At 40.9% G+C, this 22,277-nt stretch overlaps 1 protein-coding gene across 2 annotated transcripts in view; it reads right to left on the reverse strand.

Moving 5' to 3' along the window:
- The window catches only part of LOC120371610 (collagen alpha-3(IV) chain-like), a 111,290-nt gene that overhangs the window by 16,351 nt on the left and 72,662 nt on the right, over positions 1-22,277 (reverse strand). For both annotated transcript variants that reach the window (XM_039487520.1, XM_039487519.1), the window contains 16 exons: positions 21,405-21,497; positions 20,088-20,192; positions 18,198-18,295; positions 16,302-16,443; positions 16,038-16,151; positions 13,807-13,974; positions 12,484-12,573; positions 10,693-10,827; positions 9,800-9,898; positions 8,070-8,159; positions 5,219-5,358; positions 4,204-4,330; positions 3,839-3,919; positions 2,806-2,904; positions 1,726-1,776; positions 496-681 (listed from right to left, as the gene is read on the reverse strand). In XM_039487520.1, the coding sequence (XP_039343454.1) occupies positions 496-681; positions 1,726-1,776; positions 2,806-2,904; positions 3,839-3,919; positions 4,204-4,330; positions 5,219-5,358; positions 8,070-8,159; positions 9,800-9,898; positions 10,693-10,827; positions 12,484-12,573; positions 13,807-13,974; positions 16,038-16,151; positions 16,302-16,443; positions 18,198-18,295; positions 20,088-20,192; positions 21,405-21,497 (1,818 nt within the window). The remainder of the gene's footprint in view (positions 1-495; positions 682-1,725; positions 1,777-2,805; positions 2,905-3,838; positions 3,920-4,203; positions 4,331-5,218; positions 5,359-8,069; positions 8,160-9,799; positions 9,899-10,692; positions 10,828-12,483; positions 12,574-13,806; positions 13,975-16,037; positions 16,152-16,301; positions 16,444-18,197; positions 18,296-20,087; positions 20,193-21,404; positions 21,498-22,277) is intronic.

Consider the following 22,277-nt stretch of genomic DNA (forward strand, 5'->3'; position numbering starts at 1 on the left):
TTCCAGAGCAAGAAGCATAAACGTGTATTTTTTCCAACAGCCATCCCTGCACATACAACCTGAACTCTGGGTTGAGAGCTGGGTTATTTCCATCCTGCACCCAGCACCAGTTACCAAATTAGGCTATAAGTGACACCAGTGCTATCTCCTTGCCTTTAAGTAGGCTCTCGGTAATACCTGTGCAAACCCACTGGCCCAGGCCTGATGCAGGATCCAAGGGGAAATGGGTTTATGTAGGGGTCAGGGGAGGTATTGGGATTTTAGCAAAGATGTGGTTCATGGATTGAGATCCATTATGTTATTTTGATTTTATGTTTCACTTTGTAGACATACGTCGGGTTTTGCAGTGGGAAAGATACACTAACTGATAAAGCAATTATCTGTTTAATCATAAAGTGCATAAGCCCCTGTCACCGGTGAGTCTAGATTTGCCAAACCATCTCCACTAGATACTAAAACTTCTTTTTGCATCAATAAGAAATAAGAGCAACACACCCTGTCTTCCATCCACTCCGGGAAGACCTTTATTTCCTTTCTGGCCGGGAATCATTATGCCTGGTGCACCTGGGAATCCTGGCTTTCCATTCAATCCAGGAGGTCCAATTGGTCCTGGATCCCCCATTAGACCTTTAATACCTTCTGGTCCTGGACAACCAGGAATCCCCACGTCACCTTTGATTCCTGTGAAACATAAAAAGTTGCATAATAAGTTCTGAGATAATTTTCAGGAGGGCAGCCATTACTTTCAGAATCCCGACAACCAAGAATGCACACATTTATTATATGGTGAAAATGGGACTGTTGTCAGAGTAGGTGCCAAGTGCCCGTTTGTTACACGAGACATCTTGTTGTTGTAAGGCAATGTAGCTCAGGGCAGGCAGCACTCACTGTGGGATGGGTAACATGCTGCTGTTCCTCTGAGACTGCACTGGAGAGCTTGGCTGTGCAAAGGAGTTATCTTGACAAAGGAGTGGAAAGATTTGAGGAAGAAAGAACAGCATGGGATTCTTGGTTGCCATGATAAAAAAATGCTATAGTTTTGCAGATGGAACTGGCAAATCCTTTTAAACCAAGCCACAGCTAAAAATATCAGGATCCAGAACTGACTTATTTTGTTCATAGTGCTGTTCTTGAACTCCTTATTTTACAAGTGAAGGGAAATCTTTTCATTACTGAGGGATGTTATTGGATCCCTCCCAGTATTAGAAAAACAATGCAAAACACAGAGATTGGGAGCTGCTGTTGTCACGCTCAGGAAATCATTTCCCCCTCTTGCAACTCCAGCCATGTAGGTACAAGAAGTGAGAGCTGAAAAAAAGTGAAAGGGAATTTACATGAAAAGAAATGGATGTGGCTTTCTTTTATCCTGGCAGACAATGGTTAGTGCACAGTAGCAACAGCTACCTGTGTTAGAACATATCCTGACAATCAAACTGTAATAAAAAACAAACTAGACTCCTGTGCTTGACTACATCTTTATAAAAGCAGAAAATATGTCCTTGATTTCTCTGTATTATATAGACTAAACTGTACAAGTAAGACATCTCGAAACCTAACAAATACGGCCAGATCACTGGTTTTAACTACAGCCTCACTCTCCCTCTTTTTAAAGAGCCTAAGTGACAATTTAAGCATCCAAGTGCAGAATTTGGCTTAAAAAAGGAGCAAAAAAATCCCCAAACCTGTTTAAAAACCAAACTCATGGTATCTGAAAAGAAAACTCACCTTTAGGACCAGAAATACCTTGCAGGCCTTTAATCTGCCACCCTGGTGCACCTGCAAAATAACATTTCATGTGCGACTCAACAGCCCCTAAGCACTGGTGGAAGATACATGTTTATATTCGTCTAACATTCCATACATTTGTTCAATATATACTGGATCAAACAACAAATTTTAATTATCTGAAAAATCTTTATTAGTTTGGATTTGTGTTATGCTGCTACTCGGAAATACGAATGAAGTACCATCTTTTTTTATCTGGGAGGCACATTTTACAGTCATATTTAAGGCTTATTTTACCAGTGCTAAAGCCTATTTTCACACACACGCACATGCACACACTGAAGAAAAAGAAAAAGCCAGGAAAAACACTGAATTTGTTTTAAATCAGCAACTAAGAAAAATGAGAAGAAACTTAAGTATGTGAAAAGTGAAAATAATATGACAGTCATTATTAAGAACTCGATATGAAGAAAAAATACTGAATATCTGTTTTTATACTAACACACAAAAAAGAAACTTGAGGCTAAAAATGTTAAAACACTTTTCTTCTGTAAATGAGGATGAACTGTAACTTTCTTTGGCTGCTGGGGAAAAAGAGGAAGAGCATCTAACTGAAGTATTTGAGAGCTGAAGGGCTGGATCCTGCAAAGATGTAGGCAGGTGAGTAATTTTATTCACACGAGTAAACCCAAGATTGGCTGCTAAGTTCTTATTCTATCTAGAAGTTGAGGCTGTTGCTTCATCATAAAGGTGTAAAATCTCAAACTCTTAGAGCATTTTTTAGGTCACCTAAGACGTTAGCAGCAATACTCTTACCTTTGTAGAAGCAGACATTAAAATGGACTATGTAATGATCATGATAAACCAGAAATGTCATTCAGGAGTCATGTGTATATACTGTATTTTGATGTCCTATGCAAAATCCATATAGAAAGTTTGTGAAGTGTGAAAGAAACCTTTTAGTTACCAACATAATTTTTGTACTTCAGGGATTCCTCTTTTAGCCCACAGGAGTGACAAGAATTGTGAACAGGAAAGGAAATGAGTTTAAAATAACATGAAAATATTATACTGCAGTACCTCGTTCTCCCTTTTCTCCTGGGAAGCCAGGAATACCATCCCGTCCTTGATTCCCCCTTTCCCCAACAGCTCCGTTGGCTCCAGGGGCTCCTATTGCACCTGAGAATTATAAACTGTCATTTTCATTTTTACTTATCTGTTTGAAATGCAAAATGACAAGGAAATGATGTTGTGGTGCATTAAAAAAACCCTCACAACTGTACTAATGTATAAATGGTGGTAAAGTGCAGCATCCTGCTCCCATGGAACTCACTGGCAAAACTCCCATGGACTTCAATGGATTCAGGATTAGACCCACATTATGCTTACAGGCTACTTTCTTCTGTCTTTCAGAGAAATTGTAGGACCCAGTCCATCAATGGGATCACAATAATGGGACCCCATCTGGGCCACAGGGTCTCAATGCCTAGATCATATGGCGGGTTTGAGGCTTACTGAGTGAGAATGAGAGTCTGACCTCTCTTATACTAGTATAAATCTAAAGTAATTTAATGGAAGTCAACAGCACTACTCCAGATTTACCTTGGTGTAAATGAGACTGGAATCTGGCCATGACAATACTCAATACTAATTTTGTTGATAATGGCTATGTATCAGTGTTCTGATCTTGATTACTCTAGCAATGGACTGTCATGCTCTGTCTTTTTCGCTCTCTTCTCTGATAGCCAGAAGTAGAAAAGAAGCTAAGTCTTTGTTTTTTCATCCACTGTGGATATCTCAATGATCTTTCATAAGGCAGAGCAAGCCTTTCTCACCACTTGTGAGGCTGTTACAACTCCCTGCTATCTTTAGTGTCCTGATTTTTAAAAAATCCTTTCTCTGGGTTTAAAACTGTACTAAAACTTTATAACTGTACCTATAGCTTTATGATGGAAATGTTAAAGAACCTTAGAACTCAATTTCAAAAATAGATAAAGTAATTTGCAAAAAACTCAGAAGAAACTGAAAATCTCAACTATCTCATGCCAACAGAGGACACAAACAAGAATGCAGAGAGCTGGGAAAGAAATGAGAGAGAGGATAAAAATCCAACCTGGAGGGCCTTCAGTGCCTCTCGGTCCTGCCACCCCCTTGCAGCCTTTAGCGCCAGTATCTCCAGCACATTTAGATGGCCCTGTAAATGGGGGGAGAGTTTGGGAGAAAAAGAAGAAAAAGCTGCATCACCCTGAATTCAAGTCAATACTGGATCCAGAGTTAATGGTTTTCTAGATCTACTGTTATTTTACTTTAACCAGATTCTCAGCTGATGTAAACTAGTACGGCTCCCTTAATTTCAGTGGTCCTTTGCCAACTCCCATCAGCTGAGGAACTGACCTAGTTATTTCTGTTGGAGGATTTGGAGATTCCCTTTTGCTAAAAACATGTAAAATCTCACCATTTTCCAAAACCAAAACTCACCTGGAGCGCCTGGTTTTCCACAATCCCCCCTGTTTCCAGCTAGTCCAGGTTCTCCTACAAGTCCTGGCTGACCTGGTGATCCTCTTTCCCCTTTTCTTCCCATTTCTCCTGGGGGACCTGGATCACCCTAAGAAGCAGCAGCCAAATACATTTTGGATAAGCGTTTCATTAAGTTAAAATGCATATTGAATTAGTAGCATTTAAAAAAATCACATATATTAAAGCTGATGTGAATATAATCATGGCTATTTGAGATGATCTGCTGACAGAAAATAATATAAAAGTAGGCATATGAAATGTTGCTCCTAAAATTTTATAATGAACCACTGATGGTTTCAAAGAGAGATCTTAGTTTCTAAAACACATGTTCAATGTATTTTAAATATCTCACAAAGCAGTTCCTTGAACCTCTGGCCTCTATTTTCCCCCCCACTCAGTATCACCAGCAGCACACACACTTTATCTGCATTTACACTAGTTGGTTTAACAGCTCCTGAATATAAAATGGTCACCCTCTGGGGGGCTGGGAATTAATTTCTCCATAATATATAGTTGTACACAAATGTCCAGATGAGTTTTTTTTTTTTTAAATTCCCACCTTCATCTGAATTATCTGGTTCAGGCCACTGTCAAAAACTGATAGCACAACTTTAAAACTGTTATTTTCTTTACATGTGAAAAATTGTTTTTTTTCTGTACCAGTTCTTATTCTCGAAAGGACCAGTCTTCATAAATAAAAATATGAAAATTATTCCAAAAGGTTCCATCTTTACAAATATGAAACTCCTGGATCCAGGGGAAAAAACCCAACTCATTGATTTCTCCTAAAATGTTGACAGAATAGGATTTCAATATTTCTCATCAACAGGAGATTATCTCCCTACAGCACTGAATGGCTTGGTTTGCTCCATAATAATTTTCTGCCCTTACTTATACTTCAGATTATTTCATCCGCATTCAAAGGTGCTGCCTATTGTGTCATTACCATAGCTTATCCGTTGTCTTCTTGCTGTACCTTTGGTCCTGGTTTTCCTGGAGGCCCAGATGCTGAACTAGCTGGTTCTCCTTTATCACCTGGAAAACCAAGAAGGCCTGGAGGGCCTTGTGCACCAGATGGTCCTGGTAAACCTTGAGATCCTCTCTCCCCTTTAGAACCTGGAGTGATGCAAATATAGGTATCACTCTCAAAAGCATCACCCTTACATATCATATTAGATACTTTCTATGCTTTATGGCCTATTTTTTTGGTTACCAACCCTTCATTAAAGAAAAACAAATAATTGACAGTACACTTTATTTTCTTACATACATATTAAAAGAAATGGTTGCAATTAAAAGTAGTAAGGGAAAACAGCAGAGTTGAGATAGTATAGGTTATGAGTTACAGAAGGTACATTGCATTTATTAGCTGCTATCACAAGCAATCTTAACGAGTTCTGTCTTTGTTTAACTTCAGCAAATCAAGACATTTTCCTAATACTTTAATAATAGAAGTTTGGGGGAAATATCCCTGAAATAACTCTTGGATCAATTTTCGAGCATCAGACCTGAAGTCTTTGGGATAATCCTAGAAGAGTTTTCCTCTATCATCGCATTCCTCCAGCATTTTCCTGTTAATTTTTTGTCAATCGTGTTTTGCAAGATTGGTGTGATGCCCTATATTTTTTTAATGGCTTTGAATTCTGTGGGTGCTGTTTTGTGTCCGCTATTAATTGGAGTTGCAGAAATTATAGCAGTTAGGTACAACATTAATATACAAGTAAAATCAGATAGTCACACTGCTAAATTGTATCATTTATACCTCCAGTTAATTGCAGGCACACCATTTGAGGCTAAAATGAGGTCTGCTTAAAAAATAGTGCATAGAGTAATAAATTTAGCCCAAAGTGTAAAACAAAATTTCTTTTGTAATCTTATATAAATTGGTATAATATCACATATTGTGTCAGTTGACAAAAATACATAGCAATATGAAGAGACCATAAGGCATAAGGACAAGAACAATTAAATTTGAGCTTTCAGCTTCACCTTTTGGAATACAGTAACTCCTCACTTAAAGTTATCCTGGTTAACGTTTTTCATTGTTACGTTGCTGATCAGTGAACATGCTAGTTTAAAGTTGTGGAATGTTCCCTTATAACATCGTTTGGCAGCCGCCTGCTTTGTCCACTGCTTGCAGAAAGAACAGCCCGTCAGAGCTAGCTGGTACGGGCTTGGAACCAGGGTGAACCAGCAGCCCCCCAGCAGCTCCCCACTCCCCTAAATTCCCTGTGCGGCAGCCACACAGCAGGCGATCAATTGCCAGGCAGTTCAGCTGTCCCTCCCCCCACTGCCTATGCAGCTCCTGCCCTCTGCCTTGGAACTGCTCCTGGGAGCCTCCTGCTTGCTGTGCGGGGAGATGGGGGGGGGTTTAAGAGGCGTGCTAATGTCAGTGTGTCCCCCTCCCTCCGCTCCTGCCCCCTGTTCCTTTACCCCATCTCCACAGTGGGTGGAGGGACACAACAGGGCTCAGGACGTAGGGAGCTTGCTGGCAGCAGCTGCTGTCTCAACTTGCTGATCTACTAAAAAGGCAAAGTACTTACAGTGGGGTCAGCGTACTTAAAGGGGCAATGCTCATCTCACACACATGGTGTGTTTCTCTGTCTCTCTCTATCATGTTGTCTCCCCTCCCTCCATTCGTGCTGCCTTGTAGAGTGTGAGGCTGCATTAACAACAAAGTGTTAACCCTTGATGGCTCAGCCGAATGCTAGTTCATCATTTAGTAAGGCATTCCCTGGGAAATATCCTACCCTCTTCCACCCTCTGACTTCACCATCTCAACCAAGAACCTAACCCCCCATTTACATTAATTCTTATGGGGAAATTGGATTAGCTTAACATCATTTCGCTTAAAGTAGCATTTTCAGGAACGTAACTACAAAGTTAAGCAAGGAGTTACTGTATCTTGATTTCTGAGAGCTTATTTCTCAACTTGATCATTGCATTTTGCATGAAATTAATTGTAAATTATGTATATTATTTGTGTGTGTGTGTGAGAGTGTGCGTGTGTGTGTATGGCTCCCAACACCCTCGTGGGATCTTGAGCATGAGTTCTTTAGCCAGCCTCTTCCTCTTCCACAGCAGCCCAAATACCACCACTCTGCAGCAAAATCTGAGCTGTTCCTCATCAGTGCTCACAGTGGATTCTCAAGCTTCTCTCCCTCACTTTATAGGTCTCTAAACACACTTGAGGGAATCATTTCTGCTTTCACTCCAAGCAGGAGTTCCCTCAGAGAGACCCATGAACACATGGCTGGCATGTGACTATATGTCAAGATAAAACTACCAGTATTACTGCTACATATCAGCCCAATTCTAACTGCATTCTCCAGAAACACTGTGTCTCGGCACATCTTTCATAACTGATGAAAATAGTAAATGAAAGCACAGGAAGAAATTTGCAAAGTAACATTATTTAGCTGGATTTGAGTCTTGTTTTCAAGTTGATCAATCTCACTTTAATACGTTGACATGTTATTCCAAAATACTAACAACATCTTCAAGCCCCATAAGAAAGTTAACCACAGATGCATAAGAGCAAGTTTTAGTTACTGATTTAGTTAAAACAGCTAAGTTAAGTTAAATTTACTGAATAGTATTTTATTACAAGATTTGCATGCTGAGTACATATGTAGAACTAAATTTAGTATAATCATGTTCCATATATACAGATATAGGGCTCAATCCTTGCTGATTCAAATAGTCCCAATAAGGTCAATAGGTACTTCAGGGGGTAAAGATTACTTGTCTGAGTAGGTACTGCAGGATTGTGCCCACAGTAAGTGTACAACTATTTCTATGTGTAACAAGATTTTATAAAGTATCACCTGGCACTCCCATATCACCTCTGTCTCCTGGAGGTCCTGGTAATCCTTGTCTTCCAGGAATTCCTTGCAGACCTACAAATCCTTTGGGACCTGTCAGATGACAAAGTATCAACATTGTCTCAACATGTGTGCCTCAGATTTAGGCTACCTGGTACATTTATCATGAGCACAAAGTATCCATTCCCATGCTCATTGCCATGGCATCTCAGAAGTGTATAAATCAATTAATAGTCTAAACATAATTTCTTCCTCTGCCCAGCACTTGTATAGATTTTTCATTACTAGTACTATTTTTGGAAAGCCATGACAAAGAGATGGATCTTGTATTTCAACCTGGAGACTGGCAGGTTAGCAATCGTTCTTAGTTCCTGTGGATGGCAGTTCCATAGCTGTGATATCCCAAGTCTAGTCCATCAGGGACTTCAGAGATAAAGATCAAGATTTTGTTTTCGCTTTGGATTTTTCTTCCCTTGTAGGTCCGAGACTGGTGACCTTCTGGCACATTCTCTATCCACCAAATGCTTTGCAATAAGATTAGAGAGGATTTGAGAGTTTTTTGTGTGGTTTGTGGAGTTTCTGCATGACCTTATCTTGTGTCAGTGTGGATACATTTTAGTTTGGTGACTTTTTAATTTAATATAGTTTAGAATTGCCACCCATATGCCTAATGTCTCTGATAGACACAATGCATACTTTGGCTGGTTCTGCTGCATATAGAGACAGGTGAGGTTTGGTTCTGCTCTACATGAGACATTAAAAAGAGGGACAGAGCTGGAGCACCAGCATTCTTTCTTGCTAGTTACTGCTTTTTCCTATTACTAGTACTGGCCTCTTCCTGTTGCCTACTTGGTCTATCAATAATGATATCTAACATGGACTATTTCTCACCTGGTGTGGGCTATTTTTGTGAGCACAAGTCCAGATATATTTTTACTTATTTAATTATTATGTGATTTCTCAAAAGAAATGATCTCAAAGACACAGTTAAAAAGAACACATGGTGATGCAGCATACGGCATCAAACTTTTATCCACATGAACCTAAGAAGACTGCGCCACTCATAAGTAGCACAGCCACAACAGAGTTGTTAACTATGTCATCTCAATCCAGGCTCAATAAACTCTTTTCAATACACCATCCCTCAACATCATGTATTGGGAGAGAAGAATTGTAATTAAAATAAGAAACTTCTAAAGTATCTAAAATAGCTTTTCTATCAATCTTAATGCCACAATACTTTAGAAGTTTCTTACAATTGCTTCATACCACTGGGAAAACAGTGGATTCCAAACATCTCTCCAAAAGTACAGAGCACCCATTTCTAGCTCTGCTGGCTCATGAGGTATTTGGATCTTAGACTTGTCATTGGTTCAGGACTTAATATTGCTTGTCCTGCATATCAAACCCATGTACTCTGTTGGAATTCCACATCTGGGAAGAAAGAAGGGAACATTGGGGGTGGGGGGGGCCAGATTTTTTTTTAAAATTAGCAGCTTTTTGAAGCTGCTCATGATTTTGGAATGCTTGAAATAATCACAGCAGAGGTAGATTAACAGAGTTCAAGTGAAGTAATCAAAGTTTTAAGGTTATAATAAGATAAAATAAAATTATTAATAATATGGTTTTGCACTCTTCTTTGTGCTTACCACCATCTCTACAGTCTATGTAGTACTGTAAACATGCAGCTATAGAAATTTAAGCTTTTAGTTTTCATAGCAGATGCTGTATACCTGGCAGACCTGATACTCCTGATGTCCCATCAAGCCCTGCTGATCCTTGTATACCTTTATCTCCTCTTTCTCCTTTCAGACCTATTCTTCCTGGAAATCCTATAGCAGCAATTGTATGGAATAAAATTAAAAAAACAGTATCTCATAATATCATTAAATCATCTCTTAAAAGCAGAAGAAAAGGAAAAATGGATCCTGAAGTGATTAATTTGGAGTTATCCTCTTACAAGCAAACTCATTACAAAATACAAGGGCCCTCTGTTAAAGTTTCCAGTATTTCTCATATGGAATTAAAAAAGAGAGTATCTGAACATCTATAACACCACAAGCCTGATTGTAAAGGTTAAGTGTATGCAGCTTGTGTGCAGATATGTGCATGGCGCTTAGCAAATAACAGCGTACCTCTGCAAATCAGGTATTTGCGAGCACATTCCATCTGTTGCTCCCAAATACCCAATGGGTGGGCACACATAAGTCTTTGCGTGCATGCGTTATTAAATGTTTGCAAATGCATGCATACCAAAAGCACATGACTAAACTTCATACACTACTGACATGACAGCATAGCACACCTGATATGACATCACACTGATATTACTTTTTAGGAATATGGATTGTTATAAGTAATTTAAAAGAGAAAATAGGTGGGGAAGCCAAAGTTCAAGGGCTTCAGCCTCAGGCAGGGGGCTGTAACCTGAACCCCACATCTAGGGCTGAAGCCCTCTGGCTCCAACTTTGGCCCTGGGCGGTGGGGCTTGGGCTTTGGCCCTGGGCCCCAGCAAATCTATGTCAGTCCTGGCAACCCACAAGCTGTGGGTCACCAGGCTGTTTGAATTGTAATTTGGATGATCTGTCTCTAATTGTTTTCAAATTAAATAGAAAAAGAGATGTACCTTTTGATCCTGGTTCTCCTTTATCCCCAGGATTCCCTGTGGTCTCTGATGGTCCAGGAAATCCTTTATCACCTGGTTCACCCTTTGCCCCTAAAAACCCTTTTCTTCCCTTCAGTCCTGGAAGGCCAGGAGAACCTGCAAAGCAATATAATGAAATATGTGGAGGAAACCTGACTAGCAGATAGTAAATGGAAAAGGAACAAAAATATACTACTGTTTTCAAGAATGATTTTATGTGACTATGCTAAAGAGGTGGAAGAACCAGCTTCTTAAAAGCAGCAGTCTTCAACAAGACTTTTTTTCACCCTCAGCTGAGAAGACAATGGCAACTTGGTTTCTTCCATTCCCATTATTACAAGGAAATAGCAGGATGCCGGAGGCCTGATCATTCCGTCAGCTGCACATGTGAAATTCCCATTGGTTTTAATTGGAGTTGCCTGTGCACAAGTGCTTGGCTAACCAAATGATGTTATTTAGATCATTATTTACAGGGCCAGCTCCAGGGGTTTTGCCGCCCCAAACAGCCACAAAAAAAAAAAAAAAAAAAAAGAGCCGCGATCACGATCTGCGGCAATTCAGTGGGAGGTCCTTCGCTCCGAGCGGGCGTGAGGGACCCTCCACCGAATTGCCGCCGAATACCTGAAAGTGCCGCCCCGCTTCGGAGTTGCCGCCCCAAGCACCTGCTTGATAAGCGGCCCTGATTATTTAACCAAAGAATGGATTCACGGTGAATTGTTTAATGAGATTGCTGAGGTGAAATTAGCATGCCCACATCAGAAATAATTCACAAATTGTGTAAATTAAAACTCTCATATGAAGAGAGATTGAAAAGATTGGAATTGTTTCTTTTAGGAAGGAGATGAATAAAAGGGACTTGATAACAGTATTTTAAAAAGTTGATGGTCTAGAGAAGGTAGGTGAGGAACTTCTGTTCTCCTCATCTCATAACACAAAACAAGAGGACATTCAATGAAATTCAAAGGTTTCAAATTCAAAACTGATAAAAGGAAATACTTTTTCACCCAATTTATAAGTGGACTGTGGAACTTATTAAGGCCAAGAATTTAGCAAGATTCAAAGACTGGACATTTATCTACATAAGAAGGCATAGGTGGGTGCTCCAATGAAAGGTGGAGCACCCACAAAAAAAATATTAGTGGGTGCTAAGCACCCACTGGCAGCCAGCTCTTCCCCCTCGAGTACCTTCCACCCACCGGCACCCTGCCAATCAACTCCTCCCCCTCCACCCCAGCTGTTCTGTGGCATACAGGAGGAGCTGGGACAGGGCACCCTTGGGGGAGGGGGTGGAACTGGGTGGGAAGAGGTGAGGTGGGGGGTTTCGGGGAAGGGGTGGAGTGTGGGCAGAGCCTGGGGCAGAGTCGGGGCAGGAAGAGGTAGGGGTGAGGGTTTGGGGGAAGGAATGGAATGGGGGTGGGGACTGGGGCAGAGTGGGGGTTGAGCACCCCGGCACAAAGAGGAAGCCGGCGCCTGTGTAACAAGAATATTCAGAGTTATAATAGTTAACGCTAAGAAAAACCATTCTGGAAGGGATAAAAATATCACGTTTCAAGTTTTAATTAATCTCTATCAGGGATAAGGATTAGACCTTCCTCGGGGGCAGATTATACCACATTTGCCTACTCTGGGGTTTCTTGCATCTTCTTCTGAAACATATGATTCAAGCTAATGTGGGTGACAAGATCCTGGATTAAACAGACCACACATCTGATCTACTACGGCAATTCCTATGTTCTTAAATAATTAGATACGGTAAATATTATAGCAACTCACCTCTGTTTCCTGGAATGCCTGGGTGTCCAAAGACACCAGGAGGTCCAGGAATTCCTAAATTGCCCATTATACCTCGTTCTCCTCTTTGGCCTGGGGAAACGGAGAAATATAAAGCATGTTTCTGAAGTGTTTGATTAGTAAAGTGTTCCCAGAACATTAGCTTTGAAAAATAAATGTTTGTAAATATGTATGTATGTTTGTGGCTAATTACTTGTAGAGATATGTGGTATGTAAATGCCTAACTATGTAATCACTTTCTCTTTTATTTTTAATTATTTTCTCATTTACTTAGCATTCTTTAGGGACCAGTCTCGCAACCCTAAGTAATGTGAGTAGTCCGTACATGTATAATATCCCCAAATGTTACTCATGTGAGTAAGGATTGCAGCATCTGACCCAAGGCTTTTAACAGACTATATTTAATGAGATTATCTGCAGACACACTGTATTTCTATAATTAATTTTATGGGTTGTATTTTACAAAAGAGATGCATAATCTATTGGGCATTGAAAAATGAAGTATTTAGTCTGGCTGTAAATAAGAAGCAGTGCACACTTGATTTCTTCCTTTCTCCTCACAAATCTTAAAATCATTAAGAACATATTCCTTAACAACCATGGGGATGCCCATTCCAAGAAACAGGGGAAGCTCTGGTTAACCCTTGGAGGGAGACAGATTCTAATCTCAGTTATGTCTTTATAAATCCATGCGTCAGATTCAGTATTTGAACACACTAAAGTAAACAGATGAATAATGGATTTCCTTTCACTGTACTGAAATTAAGATAAAATAAGGAAGATGGCATTTACAGGAGTAAGGTTTATAAGGCAAAGAGGGCCTCTACCACAGCAGAAGTCAGAAGGAAGGACATATACTAGGTGAAAAGCTAAACAGATAGGGAGAATTTCTGTAAAATGGAAACTGTTTCTTGTACAGGGGGATGGGCCAGCAGAAAGTTAGGCTTGGCAGCATCAATATTTCAATAATCAGCAGCATACTGAATTTACAGACTGCACGGGAAGTTTTGGATTACTTCCTGGGAAGATGGAGGAACATAGTGAACAGGAGGATCCTGGAACATCCTCTTGGCCAAGAAGCACTGTATTGGAGCCTCCAGACATTTTGTACTAAGGACTGCTGATCAGTCTGGGCAGAACACACTCATTTGTTTTCTGTATAAATCACACCACCATCCAGAAGCATAGCTGTGAGAGTAGCTCTGTCTGTACTAGGAGGAACCATTCTTCTGTTTCTATGTGAAAGAAAATGATAGCCAAGTTATAACAAAGGGTGGTATAAACATGTATCTGGAAAATCCTTACCTGGTGCACCTGGTATTCCTGGTCTGCCAGGCTGACCCTTGAGACCAGGTGATCCTGTGTCTCCTGGGCAACCTGGCAATCCAGGCAGCCCAAATTGTCCAGGGAATCCTGGGACACCCAAGCCTGGAATACTGGGGTCTCCTTTTGATCCTAATTCACCTCTTTCTCCTAAGAAAACAAATACATGGAATACAGTAAATACCACACCAGACTGGGTCCTGTAGTCATGCCTGTGAAACTCGGCTAGCAGGGCGGTTGGCGGAGAGGTGCAGCTGGCGCAGAGGCATGGCAAGTGGCCAGCAGAGAAGCTGGTGGAGAGGGCCAGAGCAGAGCCCTGCAGAGGCATGGCAATCGTCTGTTGGGTCAACTTACTTGGGGGTGGGTCTTTTGTTCATGGTTTGTGTTTATGAACCCTAGTTGTGGTGTTTTCCCAAATTAATGCTGAGTTAATTCCCTCCTTTTATTACAAGTTTTTGCAACATTCAGACTCTGTGCTTGTGAGAGGGGAAGTATTGCCTCTTAGAGGCACCCAAGGGGTGGTGTGTAATTGTCCCAGGTCACTGGCTGGGGGCTCGAGCCGGTTTTGTGTTGTATTGTTGAAAAGGAACCGCTAGATACTGAACCTGGTCCTTGTTGCTGCTGTTTTAAATCGGACTGTTAAATAATAGTAGAATAACAAGTTAAATTTATTATAAATATTTGTGGATGTTTTTCTACATTTTCAAATATATTGATTTCAATTACAACACAGAATATAAAGTGTAGAATGCTCACTTTATATTATTTTTTATTACAAATATTTGCACTGTAAAAAAGATAAACAAAAGAAATATTATTTTTCAATTCACCTCACAGAAGTACTGTAGTACAATATCTTTATCGTGGAAGTGCAACTCACAAATGTAGATTTTTTTTCCACATAACTGCACTCAAAAACAAAATAATGTAAAACTTTACAGCCTACAAGTCCACTCAGTCCTACTTCTTGTTCAACTAATCAATAAGACAAACAAGTTTGTTAACATTTACAGGAGATAATGCTATTCACTTTTAATTTACAATGTCACCGGGAAGTGAGAAGAGGTATTTGCATGGCACTGTTGTAACTGGCACTGCAAGATATTTGCATGCCAGATATGCTAAACATTCATATGCCCCTTCATGCTTCAACTTGTAAATTTTTTACAGTGCAAATATTTATAATAAAAAATAATAATAAATTGAGTTCTGTACTTTGTATTCTGTGTTGTAATTAAAATCAATATATTTGAAAATGTTGGAAAACATCAAAAATATATAATTTAAATTGGTATTCTCTTATTGTTTAATAGTGGGATTAAAACTGATTAATCTGAACTATTTTTTAAAATCTCACAATTACTTGGGAATATTTTTTAAAATTGTTAGACAGCCCTAAAAAGTTATATATTAAAAATCTTTTGAGGTCACCTTTAAAAGGTACAGAAGAGGAGGACACATCTGCATGGATACTTTGCCACACTGTCTCCTTTAGGAAGGGAGGTATTCTGCAACAAATGTAGCTAGGAGCCACAGGTGACAAACCCAAGGATTTGGTTTCCCCCTAACGGGACCCTTCTTCTCTGCCACTTCTGTGCCCCAACTCCCACTCTGGACAATGATATTGCCTCATTTTATTTCTAGGGTCAGCTATCCACAAACCTTTCTCCATGGCACAGAGAAGTATGGAAAGGGATTTGGCCAGCAGCAGCAAATTCTATTGCTTAAAGCATTGTAATTCCCAATTAACTTCAATAAGAACATGTTTGTACAGGCTCTGTGACTCCTCACTCCCTTCTGCCATACAAAGTTGAGCTCCATCACATGTGCTGGGGAGGGGGACCATGTGACATTCCTTTCCCCTCTGCATGACACCCCCTCTGATCTGCTATATAATCTGAGCCAGTCTGCTCCTCTCTGTGTTGTGTAAGCAGCAGGGAGCATATGGCCCTATGTCACTAATATGTTAGGACCCAGCAGTGAAATGTGTGATCCCTGGCCTACGTGAAGTCCAATCAGACTCCATGCTGTTGTTAAGGTCTGCCTATGGAGATCATATTGCAGAATTGCGGTATTTTCTGCATAGTATTATATCAAATATCCATAAGACCTTTTCACCATCATTTAGGCAACTGTAGGGTAAAAATAAAACCAAAACCCACCCAGTCAACTATATATCAGGCAGATCTGGCAGGTATTCTGTGTATTCCTACCTTGTTGGCCTGTTAATCCACATGCACCTGGGAGACCTGGTGGACCAATAAGACAATCACCAAGCTTCCCTGGAAGTCCCTTTTCTCCGGGAGCTCCGGGACAGCCAGGTTCTCCTAAGAGAGAGAAAACATTAAATTAATTATTACTTGAATTTTTGTAGGTGGACAATAAACTTGTCCTTTCCCCCCTTTTCTTAGAGCCTCGCTTAACAAAATGGGTGTAAAGTAAAGAGTTCCTTGGCTATTTTTTGTTAATGACAATACCTCTTGGCCCATCAGAACCGTTATGTCCTGGGAATCCTGGTAGACCTGGAAATCCTCTGTCACCTTTTACCCCTGGAAAGCCGCCTTCTCCTGGGGAACCTAAGCCACCCTGTTGGCCAGGAATAATTAATCCAGGGTCTCCCTGAAACAGAGGAAAAACATAAATGCAGAATGTATATAACATTTTGTAAATCTGAAAATATGACTCTCTCTGTCCTGTCAATAGTTCATGTTTTCTGTCAAATTATTATCTCCACTCCCAGGGGATCTTTCACATTTATGTCAAAGCACTGAAAATACATTTCTCTCCTCCCCACCAAATACCCCTTTACACCTCTTGCTCTTGTTTTAGTATTATTCTTCTACATGAACAGGGCTTCCCCACACAGCTGGAAGAATCATTGTTGAACAATAGAAGGTAGTCCCGTCCCTGCTCTCTGCCTCTGCAGCTCTCAGATATCCTGCTGCACCTGTACTTTGGACAACTCAAGTATCTGTCAGCTGCTTGAAATCCATTCAAGTTCTACACTTAACTTCACATTATCCAGCATTCATACTTTAGGCGAAATATATAATTTAAATAGGCCAGCAAATCAAGCACTCTGATTTAGTATTAGCCCTGCCACTAACAGAGAATGAGAACAAGGTTCAGTACATGGGTCAGCACCATGGGTCCCGTGGATTCGGCGGCGGTTCTGCGGGTGATCTGCCAGTCTCGTGCCTTCGTCGTACTCACTGCTGAATTGCCGCCGAAACCGCGGGACAGCGGACCTCCAGCAGAAATGCTGCTGAAGGCTGCCTGATTGCCACCCTCACAGCAACTGGCAGCCTGCCCCACGCGGCTTGCCGCCCCAGGCACGCACTTGCTGCGCTGGTGTCTGGAGCCGCCCCTCATCAGCACTCAGATACCATGCCTCAGAAATAGCCTCACCTAACATATGTCAGGGTGTTTTCTTCAAAAGGAAAATTCTATGAAAGAAAAATTCCTGACAGGAAAGTCTGACCTGCTCTTTTTGACAAGCTGACTGAACTGCTTTGGACTGGCTTTCAAATAAGCAGGTAAATTCAACCATATTATTATTATTATTATTACCACCACCACAGAGCCTACAAGCCCTAGTCATAGTCCAGGACCCCACTGTGCCAGACGCTGTACAAACACAAAAGAAAAGGGCAGTCCCTGCCCCAGAGAGCTAAATCACATCCAGAGGAACTTATTTTATATGCAATTACTGATTGTGTATTTAGACCACAAAGGCCTTTCCGAAGGCTGCCATAAACCGAAGTAAGCCCTATATTACTGTGGCAGGTGGAATCTTGCTGACTAGTTCCATACCTGGACATTTTATGGCTGTGTGTGTTACCTTTTTAATCTTTTACATTCACTTTAGGTGACTTTAAGCAACCAAACAAATAATCAGAGTAGACAGCAAAATAGGAACAAGCAGAAAAGACAGAATGCCATTCTGATGCTAAGAAATGTGTTTTATTTTATTAAAAACAAAACCACTTTTGGGGCTTGATGACACAGCAAACAACAAAGCCCTAACCTCACAAATGGCATTAGTAGCTGAGCTCTCATTTATCCGCATTTTTTATTACACCTGTGGCCTCTGACCTTGTTTTTTTTTTTAAGGTCCTGATTCAGGAGAGCACTTAAGCATATGAGTGACATTAAGCATGTGCTTAAGTCCCATTTACTTGAGTGGGATGTAAGCATGTGTTTAATTGCTGTTCCCGAACAGTGATGCTTCAGGAATTGCGGCCTTGTAGATAGTTTTCACAATTAGAAACCAAATCCTGTGCTCCTTAGACCTCTCATTTTCTTAATTTGTTTGGAAACATGGTTGCTGACAAGCAGCCCTGATTAAGCTTGGGTTGTGTTTCTGATCAAACCTTTTCTCCTGGGTATCCAGGCTGTCCAGGCGAGCCTGGTTCTCCTGCCTTTCCTGGCAAACCTGGTGATCCTTTAGACCCTTGAAGACCTTTATCCCCTGCAAAGCAAACCAAATGGCAGATGAAAACACCCTGCTTATCCATCTATTTTGCTGAATAAGCACCCAGAGATTTTTACTTTCTTGTTCGTGAGGCTCTGACTTTTGTAACTACTAGCGTAAGTTATGTGAATTGCTGGCAGCATTCTGACCCCCGAGTTGAATTAGCACCCACTATAACCTGTTCAACCTTGGTATTCATTCAAACATTGATTGTCGCGCTGCCTAGTTTTAGGGCTCATTTAATTAGCTTTCTTTTAGTTGCCTTTACAAGTTGATTTGATGCTAGGTAGAAAAGAACTTGAGTTATTTTGCCCAATTTCCGTTTGCACTCATCTAATTTTAAATGGGGCATTTCTATGGTCAATTTCTTGGTCATTCACTACAGAAAGTGCACACTTATGATTTCAGTATCAATGCTCTGAATGGGTTTTCTTTAACTATGAGGGGGGAACACAAAGGGCCAAGGGCATCTAATATTTCTGGAATGGTATCTGGAGACATTTTAGAAGTGGGGCTTACATTTGCATGAAGAAGGACTAAATTCATGGTAATCAAAACACCTTCTATTCCCTTTACCAAGAGAGCAGGTATGGCATGAACACAACTATATACCTTATAACTAAAGTACTGGTACTTACAAAGGCCCTATCACTGTAATATGTAAGTACCTCAGTGATACAATAGTATTAGCCATCATAGAATCAGAAATTAGGGTTGGAAGAGACCTCATAAGGTCATCTAGTCCAATCCCCTGCTCAAAGCAGGACCAACACCAACTAAATCATCCCAGCCAGGGCTTTGTCAAGGCAGGCCTTAAAAACCTCTAAGGATGGAGATTCCACCACCTCCCTAGGTAATCCATTCCAGTGCTTCACCACCCTCCTAGTGAAATAGTGTTTCCTGATATCCAACCTAGACCTCCCCCACTGCAACTTGAAACCATTGCTTCTTGTTCTGTCGTTTACCACCCCTGAGAGCAGTGTAGCTCCATCCTCTTTGGAACCACCCTTCAGGTAGTTGAAGGCTGCTATCAAATCCCCCCTCAGTCTTCTCTTCTGCAGACTAAACAAGCCCAGTTCCCTCAGCCTCTCCTCGTAAGTCATATGCCCCTGCCTCCTAATCATTTTTGTTGCCCTCCGCTGGACTCTCTCCAATTTGCCACATCCCTTCGGTAGTGTGGGGACCAAAACTGGATGCAATACTCCAGATATGGCCTCACCAGTGCCGAATAGAGGGGAATAATCACTTTCCTCGATCTGCTGGCAATGCTCCTACTAATACAGCCTAATATGCCATTGGCCTTCTTGGCAACAAGGGCACACTGCTGACTCCTATCCAGCTTCTCGTCCACTGTAATCCCCAGGTCCTTTTCTGCAGAGTATCTAAGCGCTGCACAGAGAAATTAGATCAGTGTGGCAAGTGTTTTAGTCTCCCTCTCCTTATAGGAAGTTTTATATTATATGTTTGGTGTGTCTCTAGATGCATTTTCAAGATGTTACAGTAAAGCAAATTGTCCAGCTAAATCCTTGTGCACATCTTTCCAAACATACTTCATTTTTCAAGTTCTGATGCCTGACTTTTGGAAAATAGATAAAAATATTATTTTATATTTGCAATTTACATGCTTTAATGTAGACAACCATATGAGTACTGTAATACAGACCTTTTCAAGAGTTATTTGCCTGAACTGTGTATGGGTTAAAATAGTTTTTTTGTCAGTCTCTCAAATGATTTTATTCTCCAAAACAACTAAAAAAGAATTATAAAAAATCGTAAAGGAGCATTCTACCTTTTGGACCAGAATCTCCAGGAAATCCAGTCCCTGAAAATCCTGGAGCACCATCAGACCCAGGTAATCCTAAATCACCACGTTGTCCTCTAGATCCAACATTACCTTCCAGAAGAAAACAAAAACTCTCAGATATTTTGCCATAGTTCTGCATTTACCAATTTGGTGTTTGCCACCTTAACATACCCCATAATAATGTCATAGACTATTGGTTTATTAGAACTCAGACACCATTTCTACTCCTCACTCTAACACTTTCTTCTAAGTGAGTTTTTTCCAGATAAAATGCTAAATGTCAATCATAGGGGCATGAGTCTGCAAGTCAGGCATATGCAATGCCTTCTGTATGTGCACAGGTCAGGGATGTATCTGTGTAGCTATGAGCATATATAAATCTTCGACTTGCATGTTCTTACTGACCACATATGAACATGCATTTTGTGTGTGTGTGTGTGTGTGTGTGTGTGTGTGTGTGTGTGTGTGTGTGGGCGGGAGATGAGAGAGGCAGGCAGCATAGCTCTATGTCAGCTGAGGATTCCCGGATACTGTTTAGGGGCTGCTTTAACGTCCCTTTGTACCATGGGAGCAATGCAAAGGGGCTTTAAGATGGACAAGAATCTGGACCCACAGTCTTTGAAATCATTTTGTGTAACCTATAAAGCATAACATCTTATAAAAAAGTAACAGTGGACCAAAAACCCAACAATATAGAACTATGTTACATAACAAACACTTAAAACAAAAAGAAGCTAGAAGCTTTGTTACAAATCTGTTCTTTCCAGCAATCTCAGAAACAGTGGGTGAGGTTCTGTGCTATGCTTCTTTACGGTGTAGCACAGGACTCCCAGTCAAGGGCATGGGGGCAGGGGGAAAGGGGGATGGCCAAAAGTGGCTCAATTACTGCCTTCAATTACTGCCTTCTCTGGGGGCTGGAGCAGCCTCAGTGTAATTCAGACAGTGTTGGGAACAAATCTAAATTATAGCAGTCTCCCCAGGCTGCCTTATGAATGGCAACACTGCCCAGACTCTCCACAGCACTAAGTCTTCCAGACACCTCCCAGAATAATGTTCTTGACCCCACCTACGCCCCCTACACCAGGGCTTGCAAGGGGATCCTCGGAAGGCAATCTTATGGCTGTCTCTACAGTGCCAGTGCTGAGGGAATTCACTCAGCTGGACCCAGAACTTTTAGGGTACCTGTACACTCCTTTGGCCCTTTTACCTAGCATAAAGAAGCCAGACTGGGGGTTAGAATTTCATGCAGAATCTCTCTGATGTGCTTAGTTTTATTGCATTTAACCTAGAAGATGCTCTCACCCATTGCTCCTGGGGGTCCTGGTAAACCCTCTGGCCCCCGAGGTCCTGGTGGTCCAGGTATTGGATTTACTGCACTAGGTTCTCCTTTTGGACCTTCAGAAAGTATATATAACAAAAGGTTAAGGAGGTTTGTGGAGATATAGCGTGTGCTCTTGTGCTTTTTAAAACAATATTCATGGAAAATTCTGTTCAGTTAAAAAAAATACTGTGTTGTACAGTTTCTAAAGCTTAGAAGCTCCAACAAGCCCATAGAAATGGGCTACATAACAATTAAAGAGATAGCATTTTACTGCCACCAAAAAATCCCCTAGACACTTCTTCAAATATTAGAAAGTATGGAATTGTGCACTAGGGGGACACAGCAAAAGAAGCACGCAAGCAATAGGACAGCTTACAGATACTTAATCCTCAGATCTATTCCAAAAAGATCTAACTGTCTCTCCGGCTGCACTGATTCTGAAACCTCCAGGAATAATTCCCAGGTTTGTCTTGGAGATTTCAAGCCAATGAATAAGAGTTATCACCAGCATGGATGTTGAAGTCCACCAGGACAATAAACTTTAAAAAAGCCAACACAAGACCAAAAGAGACTCATTTAGACCGGGTACGACTCATGATGTGCTAGTCTGTTCATTACAAGGATTCCCAAATGTATCTTATCCCCAGGATCAACAACCAAATTGATACTATCAAATAATTTCATTTCTGGGAGGGGAAACCTATGCCTGATAGAGTCAAAGTGTCTTCTGGACATCAACTAGCACTGATGACTATTAAACCTTTTTACTGCTAGGGTCCTGGGAGTTTAGTGTCTATTAACTTATCTCAGAAACTTTGACTATCTTTCTATTGTAAACTACTTTGCATCCTTCC

This window comes from Mauremys reevesii, linkage group 9 (genome assembly GCF_016161935.1).
Source record: "Mauremys reevesii isolate NIE-2019 linkage group 9, ASM1616193v1, whole genome shotgun sequence".
NCBI classification, from domain to species: Eukaryota; Metazoa; Chordata; order Testudines; family Geoemydidae; genus Mauremys; species Mauremys reevesii.